Source organism: Calypte anna, chromosome 2 (genome assembly GCF_003957555.1).
Source record: "Calypte anna isolate BGI_N300 chromosome 2, bCalAnn1_v1.p, whole genome shotgun sequence".
Taxonomy (NCBI): domain Eukaryota; kingdom Metazoa; phylum Chordata; class Aves; order Apodiformes; family Trochilidae; genus Calypte; species Calypte anna.
This window is the reverse complement of record NC_044245.1, coordinates 146,934,986-146,958,636: the sequence shown is the minus strand read 5'-3', so window position 1 is coordinate 146,958,636 and position 23,651 is coordinate 146,934,986. Positions and strand designations below refer to the sequence as shown.

The 23,651-nt window shown below is 38.7% G+C and overlaps 1 protein-coding gene across 3 annotated transcripts in view; it reads left to right on the top strand.

The window, feature by feature from the left end:
* Nucleotides 1–23,651, top strand: part of AGO2 (argonaute RISC catalytic component 2) — a 60,349-nt gene that overhangs the window by 13,213 nt on the left and 23,485 nt on the right. For 2 of the 3 annotated variants that reach the window (XM_030446541.1, XM_030446539.1), the window contains exons 2-11: nucleotides 6,994–7,189; nucleotides 11,154–11,274; nucleotides 16,150–16,334; nucleotides 17,598–17,734; nucleotides 17,864–17,998; nucleotides 18,810–18,897; nucleotides 19,414–19,561; nucleotides 19,753–19,872; nucleotides 20,242–20,364; nucleotides 21,967–22,100. In XM_030446541.1, the coding sequence (XP_030302401.1) occupies nucleotides 6,994–7,189; nucleotides 11,154–11,274; nucleotides 16,150–16,334; nucleotides 17,598–17,734; nucleotides 17,864–17,998; nucleotides 18,810–18,897; nucleotides 19,414–19,561; nucleotides 19,753–19,872; nucleotides 20,242–20,364; nucleotides 21,967–22,100 (1,387 nt within the window). The remainder of the gene's footprint in view (nucleotides 1–6,993; nucleotides 7,190–11,153; nucleotides 11,275–16,149; nucleotides 16,335–17,597; nucleotides 17,735–17,863; nucleotides 17,999–18,809; nucleotides 18,898–19,413; nucleotides 19,562–19,752; nucleotides 19,873–20,241; nucleotides 20,365–21,966; nucleotides 22,101–23,651) is intronic. The other variant, XM_030446540.1, reaches the window with a different exon arrangement.

Below are 23,651 nucleotides of genomic sequence, written 5' to 3'. Positions count from 1 at the left end.
ATAACTCTGTGCAGATCCTGCCAAGTATTTGTCGTGAATGTTTTCCACATTCCTTCTGAATTCCCTTTAATACTGGTATTTGAATAATTATTTGTGGAAATCCTCTTTCCCCTTCCATGGAGTGCCTCCTTCATTCTCCCACTTCAAAGTGCACTTCCAAAAGGGGATGTTACTCATTTGCAAGCCCAGTGACAGGCTACCAAAGTGGCTAGGAGAAAGAGCACATAACATACCAGGAGAAACTGAGGGAATCAGTTTTGTTCAACCTTAACAAGAGAAGGCTAAAGGTTCATCTTCTGGTTGTCCACAAATACTTCAGTGAAAGCTACAGTGAAGGTGGAGCCAGAATTATGGGAGGTGCACCAGAACAGGGCAGGAGGCAAGGGACAGAAGCTGGAACACAGGAAACTCCAGTTGTGTAGAAGGCAAGTTTATTTTACCACAGGGGTGAGCAAATGCTGGAACAGGTTGTAAGAGATGTTGTGGAAACACTGTCCTTGAAGATACTTGGAACTTGACAAGTCAACCTGATCCTTTCCAACCAACATTATTCTGTGTTTATGATACTTGGCACCTCTACAGTAGCTGCTGGAAAGCTTTTTCAAGCAGATATCTGTTCCTTTGCCAGTCTTGGCTCTTTTTAACTTGAGGAACACGTTTGTCTTTTTTCTTCCGTTTGTTTCGTGCAGTTCTGGAGGAAAGATGGCCACTAACTAATTGTGGACAAGTTTTTAAACTCCTTTTATAGCAAGGAGCAATGCTTCAGTAATTAGTGTATGAAACATACTTTGAAAAGTGCATCTGTTGTCAGTAACATCAATGGAAACACCAAAAGACTGTAGTGTCCCTGCAGAGCAGCTGCCCTGTTGTCTGATATCAGAAACCTTAACTGAAAGGGTTCCAAATAAAGCTTCCATACATCATCTTATATATAATATATTACAATATTTTTAGAAAAACAATTTTAGAGAGACTTCTGTCCTCAAATGCAGGTTATGTTAGCCCAATGCTAAAACATACTTTTGAGTTGTGAAAACATCACCTGATTATTAAATATGTGTTAAGACTTGCCACACAAGGAAACTTACTGATATAATTGCAGTAGTATAATTATGCTCAGATGATTTCCTGTGTCGACAAGCCCTTAGATGCAACTAGTTTGGCCCCTTCTTCTTTAGTAACTCATTAGGCTTCTGACTGCACATTGAAATTGCATAATTCTTTGCTAAAAAAAATAATTCAATGTACAAGTTCAGTGCTGACTGGCAATGAGTGATTTGAGTGCTGAGCAGACCAGCAGTTAAGCTTTAAAAAATGTCAAAGAATGAAGGACTAAAGGAATTAATACTCTGTGTCTGGGGAGTGGTTATAAATCAAGTGGTCCTGAAAAATTGCCCTTGCACAAGATTTGGGGGTAAACAAGCTGAGCCACACATTCAAAAGAGTGCCTTATTCACACCTTTTATATACTAGGAGCATCTTGGCTAGTTGGCTCCTTGAGTCACTCTTTTACTTCTAGTTTTGGTCCACATTAATGTGCTGGAGTAGATGTATGCCTGCAGAGAGCATTGCATTTGCAGCCCTGTTCTCAGTTTACAACACTCTTGTGTTGGTACTAAAGCAGAATTTCTGGGATTATGCAGAATTCCTTTAGCACCCCCTTTCCCTGCTGTTCTCTTTTAACAGAGTAATATTGCTTGATATTGAATTTTATTTCAGAAAACTGCCAAAATAACGTTATTTTTCTAGTATCTGTCATCTTCTGGGTTGCTTTATAATTTATTTTAGAAGTTGCAGTTCTTAACATTGATAGTTATGGATGTTTGATTTGTGTAAACTGGGTGAATTATAATAAGTATGGTTTTGTATTATAAAATAATCTTAAAGACAATATACTGGCACCTCATTATTCATTACCCACCTTGCCTTATTTCAGACCTGTTAAAATGGGGCTCTTGATAATCTCAGTCATCATATCAAGGTTGAAACATTCTCATTCATACTATCATCTAGCAAATGAGTTAGGAGCTTCTGATGCTTATCACACAGATGCTCCAATTTATTAGTCTTTCATCTTCTATTTCATTCTTCCTTTGACAACACTTTATAAGTAAAATCCAGGTATGCATGTAGATTTCCCAACGCTTTGAAATAGTGTCTCTCTAAAAGCATCACCTACTTTCATGAAGGGGTCTCTGAAAAACAGAAATAGAGCAAGTATTGTGTATTCAGGTCTGATTTTTGGCAGGCTTCCTTGGGCAGGGTGTCACCTCAACATCTCATGTCCAGCAATATCCTCTGTAACACGTCTCACCATGCTGCCAAACCTCCTAAGAGGAACCCTTGTGCTAAGAAAAGCTTTCCCTTATTGAGTTGGCTTCTGTCAGATCCAAAAGTGAGGGAGGGAGGGGAGTTCTAGGCAGGAGTGCTTGAAGGACTTGGGGCAATTCACAGAAGCACAGAATTGTCACAGTTGGAAAAGACCTCTAAGATCACCATGTCCAACTCTCAACATCCTCCCCAATAAAATATATCTATATATATAATCACTTTGAGTGTAGTAATTGTTTTGCATTTGAAGCTCACAATTTCTTTCTTTGATAGAAAAGAATAATAAAGTGCAGTCCTTTTCTATCAGTGCTGAATTCACTGTTTTGAATACTTCACAGCTGGTTGCTGTAATGCATTTTACACAAGATAGTTTGGTTTTTGTATTCTTAACTTGAGGCAATAGTCCAAAAAGTTAATTCAGATGAGAAGTTGTAATAATTAGGTTTTGGGGGGTTTTGCCCCTTGAAGTTCAATTAACATCTCTCAGTTTTACAGCTAGCACATACGTATTTAGTTTACGTGGCAAAAATATAGGTTGACTTCTTATCAGGTCAGTGCTGCTGTTTAATAAACAGTACTTATCTCCTTGAAGCAACACCCTGCCCTAAATAAGTTTGCCCAGGGTGCTGAGCCAGAAATAGTGTGCTTTTATTTATATATTTTTAATTGGATTGTTAAAAAAAAAAAACAAAAAACAACAACCTTGAAAAATATGTTTAAAATGAAAATACAGAAATACAGGCTGGTGGTAGCTTTGCTTTTTGAACATGTTTTGTGTGGGGTTTGTTGGGTTTTTTTCTCCTCTGTCAGTAATGCAGGTTGTAAAACTCTGCAATTGCATCTTTCCCCAGGAGGCTGTGCTTCTCCCAGTGTTTCATTGTATTCTCAAAGCTGAGAATATTGCCCTCACATTTATTTGCTGTTTGTCACTAAAACTCCAGTGGGGGAATATAATGATACTGTGGAGAAATGTGTGATTGTGTTGATCCTTGGCTGTGTATCAGTACAGCTTCATTGTGCCCCTGGTGAGAAGTAGTAATGATCCCATTTTAATACAGTAGGAGGGAGATGCATTGCTTAATTACAAAATTACTTAATTTTGCAGCATAAATAGCTTATGAGGGGGTTCTTCCCTCCATGGTGCTACCTAGTCTTTTGGAAATAAAAACGTGTAAGCTTGTTTTATTCTTTTTTATATATTTCTGAAAACTAGTTGTGACATAGCAAATTAGCACAGAAAGAAGGAAGAGCAGGCAATGAGGATGTGGTAGTAGGTAGAGAAATGTTAGAAAGCATAAAAGAGGAGAGGGGAGAGGGGAAAGGAGAGGAGAGAGGGGAGAGAGGAGAGAGGAGGGGAGAGGAAAGGAAAGGGAGGGGAGAGGGAGGAGAGGAGGGAGGAGAGGAGAGGAAAGGAAGGGGAGAGGAGAGGGAGAGGAGGAGAGGGGAGAGGAGAGGGAGAGGAGGAGAGGGGAGAGGAGAGGGGAAAGGGGAAAGGGAGGGGAGAGGGAGAGGAGAGAGGGAAAGGAGAGGATCTTGATATTGATAAGTAATAGTTGACCAGGTAACAGTGGTGAGGCAATATGTAACGCAACTGTAATAGAGAGTGTGGATGAGAAGATATGAAAATGTTCAAACCCAATTCCAGGAGCCTGGGCAGAAGATAGTTGCTATTTTTGTGCAGCTACAGAAGAGTGCAAAAAAAAATGGTGGGATAATATTAATGACTGGGATCAGTGGTTTTCAAATTAGAACGTTGTGTTGCAAAACATGTACATGAAAGTAGGTTCTTTAATGCAGTGATGAGCTGTAAAGCATTAAGCAACAGGGTGGCTGAAATCATGGGTGGAGCCAGATTTCTTTGGGAGAAGATGCTAAGTGAGATTCTGATGGAGCAGGGGTAGATGCTGCAGCTCCTCCTGATCTGGAGGTGGATAATAGAAACATTTGTCATATTGGAAGTGTAAATATTTGTGGGAGTATTTTTTATGTTACTTTCTAGCTGTAGAATTAATGCTATGAATAACTTTGTTAACTTATCTACAATAAAGGGTTCTTTCTTATTAGTGACACAGAAACTTTGTCAATTTGTCATACCATGCAAGGGGATATGGTGGCTGCCAGGGCCACCTGAGTGAGTGAATCACCTTCAGAAAAGTATTTAAAGTAAGCAGAGATCCTGTAAGTGTTGGGAAAAGATGACAAATCCATGTCATAGAAGTCAAAATGTGTAGGAATTCAAAACAAAACTGCAAAATGTTGAGCAAAATTCGAGACAGCTAAATATTTTGACTTTATCTTCAGGGATGCATATGGGAAAGGTCAGATGCAGAGGCTGCTACTGGTAAGGACTGCATTATAGGGAAGAGTCTGGAGCTATTGTGTGAAAACCAAGAAGATGCTGAACTTCATTTCTCAGTACAGGTGTTAACACTGCTAAGGCAAGATGGGGAAGTAGGAAGAATAATACTCAAATGAGAGTTCCTGTATTTCCATTGTAAGCAAAACTGAAGGAGTTGGTGTACTTAGATTAGGGAGACAGAATCATCTTTTTTCACAGAAACCTGAAGTTCTTGGTCATGGAAATGCAAGTCTCCAGCAACAACCATCTTTAATGTAACAATCAAGTTAGTGTTGGACCATCAGACTTCAGTGGCAATGTTTACAGGAGGGAGGGAGGGAAAAAGTAAATTGAATTTCTATAAGGTGACATGGAAAGGGTGTATGCCTCAGGAGATATTGGAAGATATCTGAAACAAGTTACCCAAATATAAAACAAATGAGAAAATACAAGATTTTAAAAATTAATAGATAGTATAATGAACAGAAATGGCTACCATATCCCCAGTGTCAGCAAATTATCTCATGAAATATCTGAAGTAGGCAAACTGCTGTGGGAAGTCAGATTAGTAGAACTATAAAAAATAAGGAATGGGATGATGATGAATGGGAATCTGGCATGGGGAGTGATGAATGGTGAAGTGGGGAAATGATGCTTGTAATGTTGGGAATGGTCTTTATTATTTTATTAATGATCTTATGTGTAAATGGTAGGAATAAGTACAGGACAGTTCATCATAGGGTATAGGAGGCATTGTCAGAAAAGGAGGACCTGAGTATTTTAGTGGTGAACTTAGTACTGGTCAGAAGTTGGACTGAATGATCTCGAAGTTCTCTTACAACCAAAGACATTCTGTGATTCTGTGTCATACAGAAAGCAGTAGGGTAATAGATGTGTGTTAGACTTCAATTAAAGATAAAGTAGCTGGGAGATGATCAGTCATAAACAACATCCTGACTGGGCATGGGGTGGCTGAGAGCTGATGCTACAAGGTTAGGGGTACAACAGGAAAATTAGAGTTAGGGCTTGTTAACCCAGTGTTCCCAACTGAGAGGTGAAAGCATCAGTGTGGTTTTGCTGGACCCTGAAGAGGCCTTGTGTAGAACAACACTTGTTTTTATTCAGGAAAGATGAGGTAACTAGCTTGGAAAGTAACTGGAAAGATGAGAATGAAACTTGGTTTGTGAGGAGAGACTACCAGAAGTAGTTTAGCCTAGAATTTAGAATTAAATGGGAATTGGGTTTCAAACTGAAAATACTTAAGGAGTACTTAATCTGAAGGTCAGTGAGTATGACCTGACAACGAATAAATAAAAATGAAAGGTTGTCTCTGAGCATTAGAGCATCAAAATTGTGGAACATCTTTCCAGTAGGGAAAGCAGCAGTGGGAAAGTGGTGACTGATCTGTTAATGAACGGGTACGAGTTGTTTCTGGTTCTAGCAGAGGGCTGAATTTGATAATCCCAGGAAACCACACCTGTAGTGTGTCTACACCCAGTCTCCTGGGTCAATCATTTCACATGTGAAGATTTTGCTGCAGGTTATTATTGCTCTAGACCACAGAGAACCTGAGTATTGATGCTGCAGGGGTTTTGAATAGTAGAGTTGGTACCTTACAAATTCCTCTGTGGATTTTTAATGGAATTTCCTAGGTTGAAACAACCACCAGCAGCTATTAAGCATCTGCTTTGTGTTGTCTGACCTATGGCTGTTTTCTTTTAGCTCAAGAGCAGTAGTAGCTATTTGCTCAGTTTGTTTTTAAAGGAGGCAGTAGGATATAGTTTAATCCCAACACAGAGCTGCAACGTGCAGGGACAGCTCCTGTGCTGTGTTCCACTCTGGCAACGTGTGTGGTATGGTAATAAGAACAAATGTGATCTTGAAGGTGGTTTAAATGGTAGTAACTTCATTTATAGGTGTTTGCTCAAGCATAGTTAGGTGATTCGCTTTGGCATTTGTTTCAAAACTGAAGTTCTTTCCTGTAATGAAGATCTGATTCTTGTTTTCCCATCAGTGACTGCTTGGCCTCTCTGATTCCCACCCAGATGGTTTGCAAGATGATTGTAAAGGAAAATGCAGCTGATTTTAAGATTTTGTTCAGTTACTGGGGCTAGGAATGACAGCAAATGGTGAATGAGCTTGGGAAGCAGAGAGTCAGAGTTCATGGATTCCCAAGAGCAGGTTTTTTTCAGATTATAGATAGCTTAAAAAAAGTTACCAGTTTAAATGTGCTGTGCCTCATTGGTCAAATAGCCTCTGTAAATTTGTTTGAATGTCAATTTGATAAAGCTGATGGCTGATTTGTGCTTTCTTTTTTTTTTCAGTGCTTGCACCTCCTCCACCGTTGCCACCACCAATACAGGGATATGCCTTTAAACCCCCTCCTCGACCAGATTTTGGCACTTCTGGGAGAACAATCAAACTGCAGGCCAACTTCTTTGAAATGGACATTCCCAAAATAGATATCTACCATTATGAATTGGATATAAAGCCAGAAAAATGTCCTAGAAGAGTTAATAGGTAATTCCATGCTTTGATTTTCCTCAGTTTATTTACATTCCTGTTTTCCTTTGAAAATGTTGGAGCCATGTGCCAGTCTTCAATGATGAGTTGGAGGATGTGTCTGTTTTAAGTAACTATTTGGACTGACAGCTTCCAACTTTGCATCTCCATCAACAGGTTTCTTTTTTTTTTAAATCTCCAAGTCTTTCTGTGCCAATCAAAAATTTTAGTACTAACCATCTCTTAATTTGATTGGATGTGTGGACAACTTAAGATGCTGCTGATCAAAACCACTGGTGACAGGTGGAAGAAATGTCTTAACCCTAGTGGAGTTGGAATATAAACCAACTTGATAAATATGATTCATAGTATTGTTTGGTGAAATATTGAAGTACAAGTGAAATACCCTTCAGTAGGGTGTTGGTGTTACCAACCTGTTTTCACATCTTCCTCTACTGACAAGGGGAGGCAAAACCCAGATTTTGTTGCTGCTTCCAGAGCATTGTGGAGGGACTAAATTAGGTAAGAAATTATTTTTCATCAGTAGAATCTATATAAGGGAAAGATATGCTCCTGAAACATATAGCAAGGTGAAAACATGGATCAGTTGGCCAAGGAAACAAGCAGTTTCATCTTGCATTTTGCATATGTGCCCTGTTAGTCACAGTGTGGCAACCTCATTGACTTGAAAAAGAGTGGTGTTGCCAGAAGTGAAACTTGAGAGCAAGACTTGGCACTAGCTAGAAACCACAAATGTCTTCATCCTAAATACCTACATCTTGACTGTAAAGGATTGGAATGGCATGTTTATATATTGAAGAGCAAAACCTTTCCTCATTAAAAAAGGTCACATGGGTGGAATGTGCAGTCATGAACAAAGCATCAAGTCAAAAAAGCCACCCGAAAGCCAAAGTTTTCTTAATGTGCATAAATAAACCAGAGTGCTTTATCCATTGTTATACTAAAGAGTCAGTAATGGCAGCATTTTCATAATGCAACATCACTGCACTTTGCTGTTCTTTTTATTTTTTCTGTGGTGATCTACTATAAATTTAAATTTTAAGCAACATACTGGGCCATCTCATCTAAACTGTGTTCCTACCTGGAAAGCTTGGACTAGATGATCCTTGAGGCCCCTTCTAACTTGGCATTCTGTGGTTCTAATCCAGAAGTGAATTTAATTTTAAAAGCCAACACTGTAGGAAGTATATTAAGCTGAACTCTGATGCTGGTCATAGGCAGCCCTACTGATTTCTCTGGAATCCTTGTATTTCATTGGAGCACTAGAAAAAAAAATCTCACTTTTTTCACAGTGGGAGCTGTGAAAGCTTTGCTTTCATTAACTGATCCCTGCCACCAGCTCCATGCCTGACAACTGGCTGCTGGGTGCAGGTGGCTGTGTTCCTGCAGCTCCTCTGGGGGCTCAGTGTTGCACATCTTTTATATGTGTTGTAGTTCTGGGTGATCACCCCTGTTAGGGTCCAGCATGTGGGTGCTTGTTCATCAATCTTTTATTAAATTATAAAGCAATCTTTCTTACTGAAAAAACAGATGATATTTATTTCAGTAGCAAGTTCTTTCTCCACTGACAGCTTCTGACCTGCTCTGTTTTGTCAGGTTAGTCACACCCTTTGTTGTGGGAACAAAAGCAAGTAAAAATCTACATGGATTAAATGCCTTTTGCAGTAAACAAGGACGTCATAAGCTAATTTGGCAGTGATAGTGCATGTTTCTTAGTGCAGTGAGAGAAGACTAGAAATTGGATTAATTTTATGAAGTATATTTTATTTCTTATGAGTGCTTATTCCTGCTTGTGTTACCCTGTAGATATGCATACAGTCACCTGCACCTGAGTCTTTGTGAGCTGTGAGCTTTCAATCCTAAATCTTTACCTATATTTGTGTGTATTTATTTGTGCATGTATGTATGTATGTGTGTATATGTGTAAAGAATTACACAGGATGTACATGCTGTCCAATTTTAAATAATAGCTTATTTCCAGCTGGCTTACACATCTCTAATATTTTGGTTTTATAATTAAGATATATATATTTATAATATTTTTTATCATGACTTGATATGTTGTACCCTCTAGAAAGCATAGAGGGAGATTTTGGTTTCATTCATGCTACTCCTGTCCCAGCTTTGTTCTTCAGTTTTATTTTAGGACTTTCAGTGGTTTAACCATGCAGGCTCACTGCAAAGATGTCTGTAGTGTCCACGCAAATCCCATGCTGATGAGATGTGAGCTGGAGCAGGGCTAGAAAACACACAGCTCAGACAACATGCTGCTGTGCCAAATTAATACAGTCTGGCTACAATTCTTCACATGTCAGAGAAACTCCTGATAGATTTGTGTAGCTGGGTAGGGAGAAGGGGCAGTGTGACTTGGTAACATGCTGTGGATGCTCTTGGTTTTATCCATGAGGACAGCTGTGACTTGTACAAGGTTCAAGATAAACTCTGCTTGTAGTCACTGTAGTTCTTAGTGTGCTAACATGATTTTGGTAGTCTAGTAGTTTGGAAGGGCTGAAGTTAGTGAGTTGGTAAATAAGTCTTTTAACTTCACATGGGGAAAATAACTTACTTTTCATTAAGATGTCTTCAATCACATCTGAGAAGCAGCATTGCTAAACATGGTTTGAAGCTTGGAAACCTCAATTAAGAGGAAGCGTTAATTTCTAAAAACAGTAGTTTACAATTGGAAGAATTTGCTCAGTTAAAGAATGGATTTTCCCTGAAGTTGGATGATATCTCCTTTCTTCCACCCTCCAGATTAAGTAGATGTTGAGTTGGACATGGCAGACCTGAGGTAGAAATTACTGGGTCAAATTTTATTTGTACTTCTCTGGGACATCAGTCAAATTTCTTTCAACAGTCACACTTTTGTCTTAAGGCCTTGGCACACAGCAAAGAAATTGTCCATTAAACCAGTCTGCATTGTTTTCTTGGATGAATTCAGAGTTTAATCTCAGAATTTTGCTTTCCTGTGATACCTAACTGGATACTGGGATGGTTGACTTTCCAAGTCAAGAAGTATGCCACCTCTCTGAGCTGCTGGGTGACAGCAGTACTGATGACACAGCATGCTGTTTTTTCCTTTCTGTGCCACTTAATGCCCTTTTCCCCCAAGCTGTATGTTAAGGATCTTGTAAGGCAGTGTATTATAGACTGGTGCTGGATTTCAGATTCTACACTCTTGTGATACAGCTAGCCTAAAGGATATCTCTAGAGCAAAAACATTTTGCCAATGTTTTGAAGGGTGTTATTATTCCAGCAGACTTCTCATTGACTGGTGAACTGCTTTGCATGACCAGTGTGTAAACACTGTGGTGTGACAAGAACTTTTTGAGTGGTTACCTCATTCATAAAAGTGTGTAACCTATTTCCAACTATGCTTAAATGAATATTTATTTTTAACATGCATGGATCACAGTGAATGCTCATACCCAGTTTTGTTGTGTACATGAAAAAATGACGTTTAAAAGTAATCTTCCTCAGCACAACACAAAAAGTTTGTGTATCACTGTCATAGAACTGTTGTCCTTATATTACATTAAGGCTGTAAACTTGGGTAGTGTTTTGTTTTGTTTTGTTTTAAATCTTCTCAGCCTGCTGAGCTTTTAGTCCATGGCCCTCTGCAGAAAGGGCAGGGAAGCAGAAGCCCCAGGAGAATATGAAGCATCTTGTTTTGAGCTTGAGAGAGCATGAGCTTTTGCTTTTCTACTTTCAGTAGATCACAGAAAAGAGGAAGGAAAGTTTCAATGTGAAAAAGCTAAAAATGACTGCTTTAAGAAAGGAGTTTAGTCTGTGAAAAGGTTATTTTAAATCAGATCAGTTAAATCTTGCCTTTAATGTCCAACAGTGGAGAACACTTTTATTTATTTAATATCCCTGCTCATAAACATTAGTGTTAGTGTTCATTTGCTACTTACCATGAAAAGTAAAAAGTTGAATTAACATAATCTCTTTATATTTTCAGAGAAATAGTGGAGCATATGGTTCAGCACTTTAAAACCCAGATTTTTGGGGATCGCAAACCAGTGTTTGATGGAAGAAAAAACCTTTACACAGCTATGCCACTTCCCATTGGGAGAGATAAAGTAAGTTTTAAATAGAAAAGTTGCTGCTTGGAGATGTTAATGTAATATTTATAGAGCCTTTCTAATAACAGATAGGAACTGATTTTATATTTCTAGAATAGATGTCTCCTTCTGTTGCCATTTTGTTTAGGGTGTGGTTTACCAGAAGTGTGAGCTTTGTGCCATCAAAATGGTCACTCCCCTTTCCATCTCCCTTCTTTCCTCCCTCTCTCCCCACTGCTGTGGTTTATGCTGCTTTGGTGAGATGGATCAGCTGTCTGAGACCTTGGGCAAGCTGCACACTGGCACTACAGGGAAAAAGAAAGCCCAACTGAGTTTTAGAGAGGGGAGCAGAAGCACACCTGTGGGCAGCAGCAAGCTACTGTGTCAGCTCATTAATCTCATCAAAGCCCACTGTAGGCTGCTTCTCACTGCTCAGTATTGGAAGAAACTGATTCATCCTTATGTTGGTGGTATGAATCTTCTTCCCTAATCCTTTCCAACATGAAAGCCAAACTAATTTGAACAGCACAGGTTCAGACCTGCTAGCTTAGCCCTGGGGTAATTGGAAAGGACTTGCATGTTGATTGCCAGCACTCTGTGTGGGGTGGTGACCTCTTTGGTCACTCTGGTTGTAGCAGCAAAGAATATCCACATCTTGTGTCTCGTGATTAGTGGTGAAGCAGAAGGGACTGTGTTAGAACATGCTGACATTCAACCCCTATAAAATAAATCAGCCTACGCTTCTGTGGTCTAATATCAGATTGAATTTTCTGTGGCCTTTTTGATTGAGATGATGAGCACTTAAAGATACAGTCATTCTCATTACCAGACCTATGTTATGGTAATTCCCAGAAGCCATTATATCCTTCTGCTGTGGGTGGAAGGTGAGGCATGCACAAAGGGCAGGACTGTCCAACCCTGTAGAATTTGATTTACAGCCTAACTAGACAAAAGTGAAATGTGAGGGGAAAGGGAAACACAGAGAAATGTGGAAACCTGTTTGTAATAAAACTGGAAATGGAACTCAGGTCTTCCTAAATTGAGTAGCAGTGTACTACAGAATAGTTCTTGCTGTCCTTTGCTGTCTGTATGCCTGTGCAGTGCCTTGACATAGTTAATAATTCTGCCTCAACCAAGCTTGTAATCTCATGTGTAATTTTTGTTTTTCCCAAAAGTATTTAAGTGAATGTCATGCAGTAAAGGCCAGTCTTTACACCAATCTTAATTATTTTTTATTAACTGATAAGCTAATTCTTAGGACAGCTATGAAAGAATCACTGAAAAGTATTAGTTGTTTTTTTATTTCATTTTCATGTGTAGTATTCCATTTTTACAGATTTGACATTCAAGATTGCAAAGTATTTGCTAAAGGTGGAATGATAGTTGATGAGTTTCTTCCAGGGGTTTAAAAAGGTCCCCTGGATGCATACAGATTTATTTTACAACTGTAATACTTTCCAAGTTATGAATGACTGACAGTATATTTTATAAGAACTAAGAAGTTTTTCTAAATAAAGGGAAATTAAAAATATTTTACCTGTGGAGGATAAACAAACTTGGATCAAATTAATCCCCAGATCTGTTGACACTATGTGAGGTTTGAGTTGACCCTACACAGATTTGGAACTGGATGAGGTGACCTCCTCATCGTGTTCCTTCTATTCTGTCCCAATAGGACTCAGTTCTGGATGGTTTGGATATTAAAACCTACATATATACTACCTAAATAATGCCAGGTAAAATGAAGTACAGTGACAGTGTGTCAGCAGGAAACTCTGTTAATGCCCCTGTTCTTGATGTCTGTGCAAATGAATATTGTAACCTACACCTGACTAATGCTTTTGTTAAACATTAGTTAATCATTTTGTGTGGGACAATTATTGCTGGCCCAATGCTCATTTGCAAAGGGTGATCACTGAGGAGAGTGTTCTTAGAGGAGGTTATCACAAGATGGTTTAGATAGGGGAAAGAAATTAGTTTATTAAAAGCAAGGCACAGATTAAACTTTCTCCTGGGAAACAGGACTTTGGTTTATTTTCTACCATACTTTGAATTAATGTTATTTCACTGGAGGAAGAAGCTCATAAAGATAAATCTTGAACTGGTTTCAGTCAGACAAGGGGAAGTCTAGCTTAATGAAGGAAATTTTTACATGATGCTAAATTGATTGTAGCATGGTTTAAACCAGTATAAAGCTTGTAGGTATTTAGAACTTTCCTCCAGCATAATCAGATTAGGCTTCTTTGGCAGTTCTGTACCAATTAAATGGGGAAAGTTCACTGATTACGTTTAGGAGCATATAAAGATTAATAAAATATGATGATTAATATATTAATCTTAATTTCAGTGGAAGAAGGCATTGATTTACTTGCATTGTGCATCAGTAGTGGAAGAACAGGTGCTAAACAGAAGGCTGACATCAAATTGGCAATTGTTTTCCTCTCCTGTTGCTGTTTAACTTAATTAATGCATTCTGTCCTTATCTCTTGTTTTTGGTTGTTATTCTGGAGCTGGGGTTTTTTTCACCCTTGATGCCAACTCTGCATCTTTTATGACTTTTTGTGTTCATCTATACTATCTTTTCTTGGCATTTGTTTATCATACCTATTTTCATGCCTTCTTACTACACCTTATTTTCACTCTTTATTTCCTTAATTTCTTTAGATCTTTTGGAACAAATATGGGATATGTAAGAATATCTTTTCAAACCAATATGGGACATGCAGAATATTTTTGTAGTTTTTCTCTTGCCAAGAAATTTAAAATCGAAGAATTTGCAGTGCTAGAAGTGATCTTGTGGGTGTAGATTAAGGACAAATTTTGTGGTCTTAATGTGTTTTTGTGGATGTGGGGTTTTGCATCTTGGTGTTTTTGGTTTTTGTTGTTGTTTGGGGTTTTTAACACGCTCCTCAGTAGCATCTAGTTAGGTGAGATATTAAAGAAAGAAAACCTGGGAAGTTGGACTTAAACCTACTTTGAGCAGAGATTCTAATTCAGCTGTTTTGAAGTTGGGTTGAATGTAACAGCAAAAGCTGTGTGGGCCAAATTCAGCAGTATGAGCTCACTGCCACAGCTTTGCTCAATGTAATGGCTATTTGCAGTCTAGCAATTGGAATCAGTATTTTTCAGTCCTGGGTCTTTTATTTCTACCAGGCACAGAGACACTGCAACAAAAATAGTCCCAATCTTCATCTTTTTCCATTTCATCAAGGTGAAGGAGCTTTGTAAATTGAAACTAAGAGGGGAAAACCAAACAAGCAAAAAACAAACCAACCCAGCTAAATATTTTCTTAGCTTAAAGGTGCCAGAGTTGTTAATAATCAACTGAGTTGTGTATTAACAGTATTGGAAATAATAAAAATTTAAAATTTGATGTTGAGGGGAGAAGTTCAGAGGAAAATGATGTTCAGGTGTGACAGACTTATTCCATCCCTTGTAAATGAGATTTAAGTTTCAGACATTTTGCTGGCTTGGTGGGAAAAAAGATTCATAGAAAGTTCCTAACTTGTGTCAGCTGAAAACCTTCACCTTTATTTGCACAGCTTTTCAGCAGGATTAACCTTCTGGCTAGATTCAGACTCACAACCACCTCACAATTACAGACTCCAGTTCCCATTACTTTCCCATGGCCAAATGGCTTCTTTCTCAGCTTGGCTCTTCTGGTGAATGGTGTTTGTACTCGAGGAGAGATGCAGCTTTAATACTAATTTTGATTGCCTACTATAAATTATCAGGGTTCTTTTTGTTGTTTTTTTTTAATGGCATGCAAGAAGATGTATGATTTCTGGTTTTATCTTCCTGTTTTTGACTGAAGCAGCTAACTTCTTGCAGAAGAATGGATGATTTGCATATAGTAACTCACCATTAGCCATGTGTTATTTTTGCAAGGTTGCTAATAACAGTTTGTCTGTTAAGTGGATGCCTTTTATATTTAAATTTTAAGCTCCCTAGACAGGAAAATGCAGTGTTTTTGTTTATATTGAGCACAAAGGATACTCTGATCTTGTTATTTCTTTTCCTCACTCCCAGAAGAGCTGATCATGTTAGACAAGCCTTAATTTTAGTTTAAGAACTTCTGTGCTTAGGCTTTCTTTGTTTTCATAAATAGGAGAAATCAGCATTACAAGTAATCATCTGAAGTAATTTACCACAATATAGCTTTCCAGTGGTTGGATTTCTTTGTTTAAACAGAAAATTCACAGTAGGACATAACATGTCACAGGAATGTCCCTGTTACCTGCCTGATGGCATCACTGGTACCTGGGGGTTCGTTGTTTAGTTTTTCTTGGGCATTTGAAAATAAGAGTGTTTTGGGTTGGTGGGTTTTGTGGGGTATTGTTTGACTGGGAGGATATTGTTTGTTGGTGGTGTATTTTTTTCTTCTTCCCCTTTGAAAACTTCCTGTGGATTTCATTTTCTCTCATTTGAATGATGTCTGCAATAGTAGTATTTTTTTAAAATAAAACTCTGGTGCTCTAGAGAGCAAATACTTGAAATTAATGAATCTTGGCAGGTAGTGACAGACCATATTTTATTTTAGGCATGTAGGAGCTGACGTGAGCAGTGATGCATTTTATTTTGTGTTAGGTCTCTGAAATCAGGGTATCAGATCTTCATGGAGACCTCCCTGGTGATACACAAACACCTCCAAATTATAATGTTGCCTCAGAGGAGATGCCAGCTGGGAAGCCTGCCAGCTTTTTGAAGTACACCTTTGGAATACCTAGCTGTACAAAGAGGCTGTACCTAATGTGTGTTGTGTCTTCATCCTTGCTTTTTGTCTCCTCCCACACTTTATAGCTCTGTTCAGAGGAATCCACTGTCCTCTCCAAGCCCCTTCTGTTTTCCCCTTTAAATGGAAAGAATCATCTTGTTTGTTGTTTGGCATTGTTGCAGGTGGAGCTGGAGGTCACACTACCAGGAGAAGGAAAGGACAGAATATTTAAGGTGGCCATAAAATGGATGTCCTGTGTGAGTTTGCAGGCTTTACATGATGCTCTTTCTGGTCGGCTGCCAAGTGTCCCGTTTGAAACCATCCAGGCACTGGATGTAGTGATGAGGCACTTGCCTTCCATGAGGTGAGGGGAAGACCTTGACATTGTTCAGGAGGTTGCACTGTTAGTTGAATTGCTTCAGTGACATTTTGTGTAGGATGCACTTTCAGAGCTCAGCCACAATAAGAGCTGTTTACCAGATGGCATGCTCAGGCAAGAGACATTATGGTGCTTTTCTGCTCATCTGGTGGAATTAGTATCCTCCAGCCTGGACACAAGTCCCTTTCCCCACTGGTGTCTTGCTCCATGTTTGTTTGCTCTCAGGTCAGGGGCCTCAGGGAAGGAAGCCATCCCTGTGTAGAAAGTAGTTGGAGATTGGTAGACATGTAAGAGTGGTTTTAAAACTTGTTACCCTGGTCCTATGTGTCCATCCTTGTGCAGATGCTTATTATCAATTCTGTATAAAGGATACCATGCTAGGAAGACATAAATGTCACCTAGGATTTTTATAGAAAAGAAAGACTTAAAAATTATTTGGGTTTTTTTCCAAGCAAGTGGGAACTGCAGCATTTGCTGTCAAACCCAGGAGGTACTGGGCTTAATTCTGCTGCCATGAAACAGGTTGGTTGAGGTAGCTGTTCAAATAACAAGTAAGGAACAAAGCTGACAAGCTGAACTTCCAATTTTGAAGAGCTCAACAGGGAAAATGAGTTAAATGTATGTAAATGTCTTTAAATTTACTTAAATTATGTTGACTTTATCATCACATTTAGGGTAAAAAAAATAAACCCCATTTTAGTTGGGTTTTGTAACAGAAAAAACAGCCCAAGCTAGTCAGTTTACACATCTTTATTCAGAGCAACATATTAGCACTGGTTTTCATTAGTTTGATATTTAATATCAAATTACCAAGATGAAAGGTCTATCAAAAATATTTGTTAGATCTGTTGTTCACTCATGCAAACTTTCCGTGGGCTTCAGAAGAAGCTATGCAAAGTGTGGGGAGAGATCATTACGTTGTTTATTAGCAGAGATGTTTAATTATTTTCTTACTGAAGCATTGCTGTGTTTCTAATAGAGTACAAAAAATATTAATGCTTTTGTTTGAATTAGTGGGTATGTTAAGGAGGATATTGCAAGTTAGTCCTAACAAACATGAGTAGCCACTTTGTTGCTGTAACCAGCTGGAGTTTGAGAGGTGTAACCCCAGTCCTTGCAGAAAACTCAGATTATTGGCACTTGGAAACTGACTTTTCTCTGGTTTCATGAATAGGAGTTTGCATTAGTTATCCCTTTATTGCAATTTTTTGTTGTTTACTTACAACTAATTTATTTTCTTTTTTGCAGATATACTCCTGTGGGGAGATCTTTTTTTACAGCATCAGAAGGGTGCTCAAATCCATTGGGTGGTGGCAGAGAAGTTTGGTTTGGCTTCCATCAATCAGTCAGACCTTCATTATGGAAAATGATGTTAAATATTGATGGTAAGTCCTATAAAAATAATTTCTTGTTCCTTCTTTCAGTGTAAATGCCAAAATTTACTTAAATTTGTTGGATTTCTTTAAAATTTCTTCAGTATTTTTGTAATAGAACATGAACATTTTTGTCTACAGTATCTGCAACTGCATTTTACAAAGCACAGCCAGTCATCGAGTTTGTATGTGAAGTTTTGGACTTCAAAAGTATTGAAGAACAACAAAAACCTCTGACAGATTCCCAAAGGGTAAAGTTTACCAAAGAAATAAAAGGTAATAATTCAATTACATAAAATCTGCTGTGGTCTGACTGATTAATCATGTGTTACCACTACACATGAAAAATGTTTTCTCTAGCAGTTGCTTTATTGGGAGGCAGATTATCACAGCAAACCTTGCATATGCTTTTTGAGCAAAACTTGAGAGAAGGATAATTTTATTACTTACATATATTTCAAGACTTTCAGAAGTCTACTGGTAGATTTTATGATTCAGGCCACTTGTCTTCTTTATGGGTAGCTGTGTTGGGCTGGTTTGAGATGGATAATTTATTCTTCTGCAAGTTGCTGGCTTTCAGGTAGGCTTTTTTTTTTTTTCTTGTTCCAGTAGGCTTTTTGAAACAGATGTTTTTCTTCACAAAGAAGAAAGCCCTGTGGCCTCATTCCCTTGGCCTCATAGAGGCTGTATGGGTATTCATTAGTTCAGGGTTGGTTGCAGTAGTCAGAGGTCTCACAGACACTGTATGTTTAGACATAAAATATAAACAAGGTTTTTGTTTCAAAGAGGTTGCATGCCCTTTTTGTCCTTCTACCATCCTGGACTTCCGTAGATGTACAGAACTGAAATGCAAAGAATGCCTCCAGCTTCGTCTGTGAACTCTGAGGACTTTGAGACTTCACCTTGTCTCTAAATTTTTTGTTGTACTTTGGCTTTTTGAATTTAAAGGCTATAAATTCCTTGTTGGAATTCTGCCCAGGATACCTTTTGGTGATCTAACAACATGCTAAATCAGGAATATATTTTGCACAGCTTAAAGTGACACCTTAATTTTGAAGAAAGTGATGATGTGTTTTCCAATTTTTAGGTCTAAAGGTGGAGATAACACACTGTGGACAAATGAAAAGAAAATACAGAGTGTGTAATGTCACCAGACGACCAGCAAGTCACCAAACGTAAAGTATTTTGCTTCTTTTAAAGCATGTGCTTAATCTCAGGCTGCAAAATTACTTGCTTGCCTTACTCATGTAGGAAAACTTGTCTTGAAAAATGATTCTTTCATTGGTCAATATATTTCAATACACCTCAAACTATTTTCCCAATTTTGCTCTTCTTTTTTTCCCCATTTTTAGTCTGTAATGAATACAGTGGCATTTGAATCAAAAGCTTTGTTTTATATCTTTGGTGGGGTTTTTTTTTTTTTGTTTTATGGATTTCTTCAACATGCAATGAACAGGGTGCCCTATTGGCAGTGTAGTATTTCCTGGAGCTGTTGAGGAGAAAAGTAGTGCCAGTTGGGATCAGCTTTCTAATCTTGTTTATTACCGGACTGCTTTTCCTCTGGAAAAATTGTCTATTTTTAGTCAGTAACCAGAGATATGCAGGTAACTTGAATATGAAGGGTATTGGGCAAGTGTGTGAAGGTATTCTGCAGAGAGTAATGGCTTATTTTTCTATTTGATTTCCAATAGATTCCCACTTCAGCAGGAGAATGGACAAACAGTTGAATGCACTGTAGCTCAGTATTTTAAGGACAGGCACAAATTAGTTTTACGTTATCCTCATCTTCCATGTTTACAAGTTGGACAGGAGCAGAAACACACATACCTTCCTCTTGAGGCAAGTAAATTTTTAGATAACACTGGATTCTGGGAATGGGGGAGGGAGGGGGTCAGAGGAGAAAAGGCTCAAAATACTGCTGCTCTTTTTTGAGTAGCCAACTTCAGAAATTGTGTAGTGTGCAAAGGGAAAAAGAGAAGAATACACAGAAAACTGGGGTTTTATTTCCTTTTTTTGTGGGTATTTTTTAGGTGTGCAACATAGTGGCAGGACAAAGATGCATAAAGAAACTCACTGACAATCAAACTTCCACTATGATTCGAGCAACTGCCAGATCAGCACCTGATCGTCAAGAAGAGATTAGCAAATTGGTGAGTGTCCTGTCAAAGCTGAGTGAAGTGCAGTAATGGACATTTAATTTTTCTCTTACTATCAGCACATACTGAATAGATTTGTGTGCTACACAAAGGTTATGAGCTTGTTTTTATAAGTCTTTCTCCATAAATCAGAGAGAAACACATTCTCACAAAAGGTTTTCAAGTAGTTTCTTTGTTGTTTCAATTCAACTTTTGAGGCATCCATGTATCCTAATGGACGTAACAGAGGCTCTGGGTGTTTGGCCTCACCCATGTATAAGGGGAGGAGGTATGTGCCCAAATACAGGTTATCTCAAAGTTTTACATCTCATATAAACAACTTCTTGTTCTGCATAATAAACACATGATACCTTTTAATTGCAGATGCGGAGTGCAAGTTTTAATACTGACCCCTATGTCCGTGAATTTGGAATAATGGTCAAAGATGAGATGACAGATGTGACTGGCAGAGTCCTACAGCCTCCTTCAATCCTCTATGGAGGCAGGGTATGTTGAATAGATATTGTACAAGCTGTGATAGCTTCTGTAATATGGCTGTTTTAAATTAATTATTTTGGATGTAATGAGGTGAAGTTGTCGGAGGTGCAGTGTTTAGAATCTGCATTTAAGTTTGAAAGTCTTTAAACATAATGGACATTTTGCATCTCCCTCAATAGCTGCTGTATTTTTTAATGTAAAGAGAGGTTAAAAATGTGTTTATGTAAACTTCAGAGAACAGTGCTTGTATTTTCCTTCACACACTCTGTTGTATGTTGTGAGTAGAAACCTGCAAATAGTGGTTCAAATCGGTGTATGTGGAGAAGAACAGACAAGTTCAGTTGTTAGTGTTCAATTTTACCTCCCCTAACTCTGAAACTTCTGGTTGGTTTTGAGCGTTCTGAGTGAAGCAGTTGTGTTTAGGACAATTATTTTAAGGTACTATCTCTTCTTGTTGGAGTATTTACTCATGTTTTGTTTTTCTTTACGGTGGATTTTTAGATGGTCTTTCTGACATAATCTTCCTATTGTGTCTTCCAAAAAAAGCTTGAGAAGCAGGATTTTCTATCAGTTACATAACTTGTTTTGTTTTGATGCAAGATGAAAGCTTTGATAGCTGGGATAACATTTGTGGAGGCTTCTGATGAACAGCTTCTAGGTCATGCATTGCCAGCTGAAGCTGGTTCTGTCCCTGTGCACAGATCAGGCTGTTACCTTCATAAACCCTCAACAGGAGAGGGCTTGTGTCTTCTACCTAAAGCACTTCAGTCAAAATTGGGCAGATTAGCTCAAACCTTCCTTGAGCTGACAGGTTAAGAGAACCCAGCTGTCTATGCCTGATCCTGACTAGTGAGAGTGGTCTTGTGAACTGTTCTGACACCAGGGGAACAGGGGGAACAAGAGCTTAATGGCAGATAAGTGATGGAAAGCTGAAGTGGGGGAGGTACTGCCTTCAGCAGACACAGCTCTTTGCCAAATGTATTAGTTTAATCTGTGTGTCCTGAAAAATTCCCATAAATTTTAGCTGTTACTGATAAGTGAGAAAAGCAAACATCATGGTAACTTGTCTAAAATATCTTTTGTTAACTTGTTCACATTGTTTCTAGAGTTGTGTGAGTGGCAACCAAGCACTACTTGCCTCTACCTAGTGATGTGTGGAATGTTTATAATACTTAATTGAAAGTTGCTCTTGAAAAGTTCACCGAGTGGTTGTGAAGTCACTGTAGAAATGTATGGCAATGTATGTTCTTGTTAACATTATGTACTAAAGAATCTGACGTACTATCCATATGTAATTTGTGTCTGCTCCTGATTTATATAACTTAAAGAAACCATCAACAACAAAAATGAACAGTACAAGCTTTATTTTTAGGACCTTTATTTTGCACCTGGCTAGCAAGCTGTTTTGCTGCACTGATAAATAAAAATAATAGAATACATAATGATAAATAAAACACAGGATGGATGTTTGAGCAGTGGAGAGAAAGACCTGAGTATATAAGTAGCCTGCTAGTTGAAGTGATAAAGCAGCATAACAGGTATTTGTTACCATGAATCAAGTTTTGCATTAGAGTTATGGTTTTGTTTTATTGTTTTTCCTTTGACTTCCAGAACAAAGCAATTGCAACGCCAGTTCAAGGAGTCTGGGACATGAGGAATAAACAGTTTCACACTGGAATTGAAATAAAGGTTTGGGCAATCGCATGCTTTGCTCCCCAGCGCCAGTGCACTGAAGTTCATCTTAAGTAAGTCACTTTATGAAATGGTGATTTTCATTAGTTATAAATAGGTATAGAAATGTCACAGTTTCAGTTATTTGTTTAGAATATATGTTTTGTTAAATTGTTTTAATGTGTGGCAAAACATATTTACCTAATGTGAAGTTCTTCCTTTTTGTGTGCCAGTATGATTTCAGTGCATCATGAAATCCTCCAAATAAGACTTAGCAAAAGCAATTCATACTACATGGCAGAAGTCTGACCAGTGAGGCCTTAGGACAGAGTTTAAAATGACTGAAATTATGTAATGTTGGATGTTTACTGCTAATTAGTCATCTATCTGGAGTTCTCTAAGGCCTTTGACATGGTTCCCTACAATATCCTTCTCTCCAAACTGGAGAGAGATGGATTTGATGGGTAGACTGATGGATAGACTGTTCAGTGGATGAGGAATTGGTTTGATGGCCTCATGCAGAGGGTAGTGGTTAATGGCTCAGTGTCTAGGTCACCAGTGAGTGGTGTCCCTTGGATCTGTACTGGGATCAGTGCTTTTTAATACCTTTATCAGTGTTGGATACAACAGGATGAAGTACACCCTCAGCAAGGTTGCAGATGGCACCAGGCTTAGTTGACATGTCTGGGGGCTGGGATGCCATCTAGAGGGACTTGGACAAGATCAAGAAGTTAGGCCCATGTGAACCTCATGATGTTCAACAGGGCCAAGTGCAAAGTCCAGCACCTGAGTTGGAGCCACCCCCAGAATCAATACAGGTTGGGGCATGAAGGGACAGAGAGCAGGCTATGCCAAGAAAGGCTTGGGGGTAGTGGTGGTTGAAAAGTTGGACATGTGGACTCATAGCCCAGTAAACCAACCATATCCTTGGCTGCATCATAGGAAGCATGGGCAGCAGGTCAAGGGAGGTGATTCTGTCCCTCTGCTCTGGAATGTGACCCTGCCTGGAGTTCTGTGTCCAGTTCTGGAGCACTCAACACAAGACAGACATGGGGCTATTGGAGCAGGTCCAGAGGAACACCACAAAAATGACCAGAGGGCTGGTAATCTTCCTCTGTGATGAAAGGCTCGGAGAGTTGGGGTTGTTAAGCCTGGAGAAGGTTCCAAAGAGACCTTATTGCAACCTTTCAGTACTTCAGGGTGCTACAAGAATATGGTGACAAAGTTCTTAGCAGGGTCTGTTGCAGTAACACAGGGGGTGTTGGTTTAAAACTAAAAGAGGGGAGATTCAGACAAGATATAAAGAAGAAAATTTTTATTATGAAGGTGTAAGACACTGGAACAGGTTTTCCAGAAAGGTGGTAAGTGTTCCATCCCTTTAAACACTGGAAGCTGGGTAGGGCAGGGCTCTGATTGACCTGCTTTAATTGAAGATGTCCCGGTCAGGGAGTCTGGATTAGATGACATTTAACAGTCCCTGTCATTCTAAGTATTTGTCAAGAGTGAAAGCTTACATGTATGCTGCATTAGTTTGTTTTTTTTTTCCTGATTATATGGCATAGATTTATTTGTGCAGAACTTATTTAAAAGAAGACTTTTAAAAAGCAGCCTAACTTCTGCACAAA